Below are 8,453 nucleotides of genomic sequence, written 5' to 3'. Positions count from 1 at the left end.
CACATAAACTCGCAGGTCGTTTCATTCTCTCAATTTCTCTGATTGTATACTGATCATTGCTAACACTGTAGTCGACAGTTGATGGCAGCTGGCTACTCGACAGGCTAGCCTCTGGATCTACGCCAAGGTGACACGAGAAAAAGACTAGAGAATGAAGTAACAGTCGATGGAAGAGATGAATACGGCACGCTAGCTGCTCGTTTGAACTCGTACCGTCGGTGGCCCACGTGGGCAGGACAGCCTTTTCAAACTTTGGCAGAAGAAGGTTTCTACTACACAGGGATTAGAGATGAAGTGAAGTGCTTTACTTGTGACGTTCTTATAAGACTCTGGAGTCCAGAGGATAACGTGAGAGAACGCCACAAGCACTATTCTCCACAATGTCCTTTTCTCAGAATCCTAGATGGTCATACTACAGAGAGTAGATCACCAGAACCTGTTGTAAGTTTAATCACCTCTCCATCCAGGCAGCAAGCTCAAAGTGCTACATCACCGAGTTTGATGCATATGGAGATAAGACGTCTAGAGACGTTTCACTCTTTTCCACAGACTTGCCCTGTTAGGCCTAATGATTTGGCACGTGCCGGTTTCTATGCTACAGGGAAAGGTGATGGTGCTCATTGCTTCAGCTGTGGCCTTTCGCTTAGAGGTTGGGAGGTTGGAGATACAGCTGAAGGGGAGCACAGAAGACATAATCCTTACTGTACGTTTTTCAGTGGTAAAGATACCAGAAATGTTCCCCTTGGACTAGAGTCAATGCAACTCAACCAAGCTACCCAAACTAATACCACTCAGAGGTTTCCTACTTTACAATATGAACACAGTCGACTTAGTACATTTGCTCATTGGCCAAGTACAGTCGTGTCTCCTGGTGATTTGGCAGAGGCCGGATTCTATTATTTGAGGGAACGAGATGCAGTCCGGTGTTTTCATTGTGATGTGAGAATTGAGGAATGGCTTCCCGGTGACGTTCCTATTGAAGAACACATCAGGCGATCGCGTGATTGTAGGTTTGCTAAAGCTGTCGCTCAAAGGAAACGTCGATATGACACTTGCACCACACCCAATGCAGAGGCAACAGCCAACAGTATGAAGAGCTACGAACAAAGACAAAAATCATTTCGAAACTGGCCATCCACAGCTCACGTATCAGCTGATAGTCTTGCCCTGGCAGGATTTTATTACACAGGATCACGAGATGGAATCAAGTGTTTCTCATGTGGTGGTTGTCTGAAAGGATGGCAGCAAGGCGACTCTGCTTGAGAAGAACATGCAAAATTCTTTCCATCTTGTACACACGTTCGGCAATATGGCCCATCAGTAACTCAGTCACATGATGAACCGTGGACACAACCAGCACAACAAACACAATCGACCACATTGCCATTAGATTCAGAGTCTAACGATGTGACAGACTTTGTGCAGCAAGCGACTATTATGGGGTTTTCAAGGAAGTTAGCACATCGGGTTATAAGTCAACCCAATAATTGTAATTTAAGTTTTACAACATATGTGGAAGCACTTCTTGAAGCACAATCGGAAGCCGAGAAAGCAAGTCTACCAGCTGCCAGTCAACTAATGTCACCAGCTTCATCAGTCGCCACAACACAAACAGCAGCAACATTGTCTGGAGTTTCAACTGTCTTACAACCTACAGCACCACCAGACGTAAACGAAAGCAGTGACATTTCACAGCAAGTACAAGATTCTCATTTATGTAAGATATGCATGAAAAGAGAGGTCATGATTCTATTTATGCCCTGTGCACACATCCTGTGTTGTGAAGCGTGTGCAGCTAGTATCCAATATTGTCCGATTTGTAGAACAGCAATTGAGAAGAAAATTCGATCCTACTTTGCGTAGCAGATAAGAGTTTATTTGTTAAGATATACTGTATTTTCTCAAATCTATGCAAATCTATAGCTCCATTTTTTGTTGACTGTTTTAAAGAGTTGAGTGGTATAGTGGTATATATATTGAGTGGTATACGAGTATAGGAGTAAGAGTATTGAGTCTAATAAACAATTGTCACTGCAAGCACTTTGTATCAGATTTTTTCATAGTGTCATGGTGTGGGGAGAAACTGGGAAGTCTATTTGTAGTGTGACTATGCATCATGTGATGTGGAGCACACCTCATGTTGCGGGGGAGGGGCTCCATGTGTCATGTGAACGGATATGGCGTCAGAATGTAAAGGTTAATTAAAGTCCATAGTGGCTAGTACCACAGTGTACTCTGCGAAATTGACTTCTGTAAATTTTCAGGTCACATTCTTTTCGTTTTTAATTTTCTATCCAGTGTTTTCAATTTTTTTGTTTGGGAATCAAGCGTAATTCATGCCTCAGTTCCATCAGGGAAATAGAATTGTTTCACGGTATTGGCTGCAGAGACTCTCCACGGACAATTACAGATCGATTAGAGACTTTGTGAGTAGATCAATTTTTAGGGCACTAGAGACCGTGCAGTTTTAGCTACGGAATGGCTGAAAGGCCAATGTATGTTTGTCAGGGGAGGGAGGAGGTTGTCAAACCTCTTTCTTGGGTCTAGTTTTTCTTTTTTCCTTTCTCTTTCTCTGTAGTTTTACACCAGGTATTCCTGTGTGTGACACAGCAATAATAGTAATATTAACTAATTGATTGATTAAATTCAGTAAAGAAAAATTAATTATTTTGTGATTGTGTGTCTATTAGATTAGTTTCAATTACTATGTCTAGCTGTTGAAAAAGGACTCTTTGTTGGACAAAGTTCAACTGATTCTATCAACAGTAGTCCTAGGGTTATCCCATTGATGTTGTTCAGATTTGAAATAATTTAAAAATTATTTAGTAATTACAAAAAACCTAAATAGGTTATTGCTACTCCAAATTTTAGGAAACTTAATTTATAATGCTGAAATGTAGCGTACCTGACATTTCTGACAAAGAATACAAGTCATCTGGAATTCCAGGTGGACATTCACTTTGTCTTGTCTTCCGCGTGCGGTGATGATTCTACCGATACGTAAAATCGTCAAGATTCCGTTCAATGATGTCAACAAATAGATAATGCAAGCAGCTTCTACAACAACACAGTGACTGAAAGTAAAACAACAGTAGAGCACATGTACACAAACAGACAATGATGGAATAACAATACAGGTCGAAAGTTCTGAAGCAAACTCACTTTTTGATGGGACAATTGTTGTAAATAAACCCATCATCCAACAATTGCTAACACAACAAACTTTATTATGTACTCTAGACACTGCAAAGGTAAAAACACCTTAAACAAATTTATCCACCAGCCTGTTTTATGCCGCACCAACTGAGACCACCATGACTCAATTCGCTGTTTGTTACAAATAATTATTAATAAACACAGATAGAGCACATGTACCATCAAATTTTTATACTATGTTTGTAGTCGACTTTCCATAACGATAACTCTTAGCACCAGCCAGATCATCATTACCGTCTGATCGAAAGGCTACTTGAGCTGCAGCCAGCAAAAAAATTTCCGTTCCACGGTCAGAACGGACAACTCGAGGGCAGCCTACAGACATAAAAATTGGGAAGAGATCAGTAAATCTTGTACAACACTAGAACGTCACACACCACCAATCTCTCCAACAGCATCTAAGAAGTACTTTACTACAACTCCAGGGTTGTGATTTGTTGGAGTAACCTACAACCAAAGAATTTTACGAGAATACCTAAACCAAGAACCATATATTGTCATGAAATGTAATTCACATTCATTGACTTGCCTCACCCATCAATGCAGCCATGTACACATATACCAAAAGGTGCAAGCTTATCATATCCATCTAAGTGCCAAACAATAGTTTGGACCCTAGAATAACACACCACACAAAAATATACTTGGCTACAACTACCATAAACGCATTTCTAACCACACTCAGTATCAATTTCATGCCAAACCATATGCATCTAATCAAATTTCCTGCATACTATATCTCTACTGGTGTTGAACAGCTATACAAGGTTACTAGCTCACACACAAAACTAGAATTTATTAATATATAATTATATAATAATAAATTCTAGTAAAATAAATTCTATAAAAGCTGGGTACAAGGTACTGAGCAGCGTTGTGCGATTAAATCGATTATTCGATTTATCGATTGCTTGTGACGCATCGATAAGGCATCGATGGCCGGGGAACTCCCTATCGATTAATCGGGCATGCGCATTCAGTCGTCACGTGTAGGTCGTTTGCTCAGTGCAGTGTCTGTTAGTCTTGACTTCAAATGAGTGTAAGGGAAGTACCAGACAGAAATTACTTGAAAGAAGCGGGTCTCCTGCCTCCTAGGCAGTGCTCTTCCGAAGTTTGGCGGTACTTTGGCTTCCGTGGTGAAAACGGGAAGATTGAGGATCCGAAACACGTAATAGATCTTGCAGCATGTCTGGCGGTACTCTTCGCCATTGCAGTTTTGGCTTCGCTCTGTCTATAGGTTGTATGCACCATCAACAAATGCGGCGCCGTTCTGAAGTACTGTGGTAACACCACCAACCTGGCCGCTCACATGAAATCTCGTCACCCGCTAGTGTTTATGAAAACAAGTCTCTCAAGAGACTCAAATCCCGCGAAGCAGAAGGAGAAACGTGCGCAAGAGGATCAGGCCGTCTCGATGTCATCTACTGTAGGAGAGAAAGCTGCATTCGTCAGTCCATTCCAACTCGCAGCAAAGCTACCAACATCCAGTAAGAGAGCCTCTGTGATCACTGACGCCGTTGCCTACTTCATTGCTAAAGACATGCAGCCGGTTAGTGCCGTAGAGTGCCTCGGATTTCGAAGTATGTTCAAGGTTCTTGAACCTCGCTATGAAATTCCGAGCCGAAAAACATTCACCCAAAGAGTGCTTCCCGCTCTCTATGTGAAAGTCAAGGAATCAGTTGCAACCGTGGTATCTTTGGCAGAATGGTACGCCATAACAACAGATTGTTGGACCAGTTGTGCCAACAACTCTTTTATCGGTGTCACCTTTCACACCATTAGTAATGACTGGCAGCTTCAGCACCTCGTCCTGGAGAATGTGGAGCTACCTGACAAGCACACAGCTGAGAACCTGGCTGCTAGTCTGGAGGATATTCTGAAGCAATGGGAACTTGATTCTACAAAACTTTCTGGTGCCACAGTAGACAACGCAGCCAACATACAAAAAGCAGTAGCAGATATTTTGAAATGGAAGTGCTTAGGTTGTTTTGGTCACACTATCAATCTATGTGTGAAAGCAGGGCTGAAACAGCAACAGATACAGGTGGCCCTTGCCAGATGTTCCAGGCTGGTCAAATTCTTTCGGAAATCCACAGTTGCTGCGAACCTCCTAACCAAGAAACAAGCAGCGTTGGAGTCTCCAGTGCATAAGCTGGTGAAGGATGTGGAGACACGATGGAATTCCACCTATGATATGGTTCAAAGGATCATAGAACAACAAGGTCCTGTGTGTGCAACACTGGTAGAGCTAAAACGATTAGACCTGTTGCCCAAGGAAGAAGACTTCACCCTGCTGGAGCAGTTGGTAAATGTCCTGAAGCCATTTAGAGATGTGACCATTCAAGTTCAAGGAGAACAGTATGTCACTATATCAATAATTAGACCACTCCTTCATCACCTCACTGAGAATGTGCTGCAACTACAGGAAACTGACTCCTCCGTAATCAAGAACATGAAGAGGGATATGGTCAGCAACCTTGGTTCTCGATACCAATCACTTTCAATTTCAAACCTGCTTGACTGTGCATGCTTTCTTGACCCAAGATTCAAGAGCCTGCCTTTCATGAGTGAGGACAATCGGAAAAAGCTTCACACATTTGTTTTGGAGGAGGCAATCGACCACTATGAGTCTCTAAATTCAGACACAGAACCAGCAGCTTCTGAAGAAAAGAATGAAGACCAGCTTCCACTGCCAAAAAAGCACAAGAGTGAATTAGGCCAGCTTCTTGGTGACATGTTTACCAATCTGAGTCAAGCGAAACAAGTGACCTCCAGGGACAAAGCAGAAAACGTCTTGCAGAAGTATCTTGATGAGCCATGCTTGAACATTGATGAGAATGCTTTGAAGTGGTGGGAGCAAAACAGTTCTCGGTTTCCTGCCATTTCCAAAATTGCCCAAAGACTACTCTGTATACCAGCCACAAGTACTCCTGCAGAAAGGCTCTTTTCAACAGCTGGGAACATTATCAGCTCAAAACGAGCGAACCTGGATCCCCATAATGCATCGATGTTGTGTTTCCTTGCAGAAAACTTGCAGTAGTTATGTAACTATTGCCTGATAGAGTCTTCACTGTGTTACTATGATCTCGAATGGAGCTGTGCTGTTGTGTAAAATTGTGAAGGTGTGTGTAAATGAGCATTAATGAAATACGAGGTCAGACTTACCGATTAATCGATAAATCGTGATACTGACTTCAAGTAATCGGCAATAATCGGCAATACCAATTATTTTCATTATCGCACAACGCTGGTACTGAGACTTACTTTGTTTCTATACAATGCTTTTCCTTTTCTTTGCTGAGTGCCATGAGGGTCCATAACACGCAAAAGGTGCATGACTAGATCTCTACAATACAATACAATGTACTGCAAGTGTTGATTTAATATAATGCATGCATAGTAAGCAAAATGTACAACAAACAGTTTTCTAGCAAGGTTGTCTGCCTGCCTATTACAATAACATTATTATTAATTAAAATAATGTTGTAAACAGTACTGTATTAAATATTGTTTCTAATCAAGAGTAAAAACATCTTTAGACTAAAATCGTGAGATTTACCTTTTATTGTTTACCCAGCAATAGTTATCTATTAGGTTAAATTTACAAACAATATATGCTTCTGTTATGAAAGATTCAACTTTTACAGTGGGACTACAGTATACATTTTGATTGATGATAATATACATTCTCACGCTAAGACCATATTTGTCATAGATGACTTGCCACAATTGGCGATAGCCAACTGTTGCATTAGAATTTTGCAATTCTTTCTGCAAGACAAACAACTTAGCGGTTACGCCATACCAAACGTCGTTTTCAGTAATAAGAAGTCAAGCACTAACTGCAATAGCTGCAACAACTCCTGCAACTTCATCTCTGCTCTCTTTCCTTCTCTGTTTGAGTCTCAGTACGTGTAAGCGACGTTTCAGCCAAGTTAGACTATTATAGACACAAAAACATTATGTGCCAATTGCAAAGTATATAAATACACACATGAATATCTATCTATATGATATTGTACTACATGGCTACTTACTGCATATAATAAAGAAAACAAAATTATTTATGTAACAAATAAAATCGGATAAATATCACATGTCAACACTTGATTTACTGTCAATCAATAGTCTCATTGTTTTTCAATACTGGAACTATGGGAACCGCCCACTTCTAATAATGTATTGGCTCAATAATTCCAGCTTTTGTGAGGCTGTACAATTCTTCTTCTATCTTCTCTCTCAAAGCATACAGTACTTGTCTTGGTCGGTAAAACTTGCATTTGTCCTTTCTGTCAATGCTAATCTAATTCTACTGCTTGCATGCGTGAGTTTGAATCCCATCCTCATCGCCAGATGTCTCAAGTAACTGCGTCCTTAGCATGCGATCAGCAGGTCTTGCTGTTAACTCAAGTTGAGAATGACTGGCTAGTCATGCAATGACTGAAATGTAACACAATACATGTTTCTGGATGTATCTACTATAGTGCGTGTGTGTGTGTGTGTGTGTGTGTGTGTGTGTGTGTGTGTGTGTGTGTGTGTGTGTGTGTGTGTTTGTGTGTCACTGTGAGTGCCATTGTGTGTAATTGTTTTTAGTTGCTTCTTCTCTCCTCCCATCACATGCAGAAAGCAGTCTGGAGTACCGAGGCTATGTAAAGACATTGATTGGTCATTGATTTTAATCAATATATTTGTAATGTAATAGATTACTATTAACACTGACTTTACTTATGATGCATCAATGTTAGATGAGAATGTAAGCAAAGGTGGAGAGCAGTAGACAAAGAAGAAGAAGTGTTTGTGTACACATTGGAGATTCTAGAGTTGATGGTGTCTGCATGTCAATTCTCTAAAATGATAGACTCACTTGAATGTGTCTTAAGACTTTGTTGTTAGAATTTTGTTTTGTTTGTTTTTACACTGTTTTATACATTCTTTATTGTTTGTTACTTTCAAAATCCCTAACCTCGTTCACAGCGACGGTGACGGCACAGAGTCAACCAAGTCTGAGCTACCCGAGGTACTTGGCCAGTCGTCCGGCTTACGCAGGTCTAGATCTGCAGTGACAAGAGAGCCGTCCGCAAGGACACTAGCTCAAGATTCTCCCGAGGTGATCGATTGAGCGAATTGCTTGAATTGCACGTAGGCGCGCGTGTGTAGAACAGCAAACCGCGCATCTTTGTTTCTAGTTGCTGTGTGTACTGCATAAAATGCCTGGTAGTTAATTAATTAAGCCTAGT

General features: G+C 41.0%; 2 protein-coding genes across 2 annotated transcripts; both read left to right on the top strand.

The window, feature by feature from the left end:
* The first annotated feature begins 507 nt into the window (after positions 1 to 507).
* On the top strand, positions 508 to 1,893 carry LOC134187645 (baculoviral IAP repeat-containing protein 3-like). The gene is made up of 2 exons (XM_062655796.1): positions 508 to 1,222; positions 1,268 to 1,893. The coding sequence occupies exons 1-2, from the start codon at positions 508 to 510 to the stop codon at positions 1,861 to 1,863; spliced, it is 1,311 nt and encodes a 436-aa protein (XP_062511780.1). The 3' UTR covers positions 1,864 to 1,893.
* A 2,203-nt stretch (positions 1,894 to 4,096) lies between these two features.
* Positions 4,097 to 6,445, top strand: LOC134187909 (E3 SUMO-protein ligase ZBED1-like). The gene is made up of 2 exons (XM_062656084.1): positions 4,097 to 4,384; positions 4,454 to 6,445. The coding sequence occupies exons 1-2, from the start codon at positions 4,250 to 4,252 to the stop codon at positions 6,254 to 6,256; spliced, it is 1,938 nt and encodes a 645-aa protein (XP_062512068.1). The 5' UTR covers positions 4,097 to 4,249; the 3' UTR covers positions 6,257 to 6,445.
* Positions 6,446 to 8,453: the final 2,008 nt, after the last annotated feature.

This window comes from Corticium candelabrum, chromosome 12, assembly GCF_963422355.1.
Source record: "Corticium candelabrum chromosome 12, ooCorCand1.1, whole genome shotgun sequence".
NCBI lineage: Eukaryota > Metazoa > Porifera > Homoscleromorpha > Homosclerophorida > Plakinidae > Corticium > Corticium candelabrum.
Note: the sequence above shows the minus strand (reverse complement) of the source record. Positions and strands in the feature narration are given on the sequence as shown.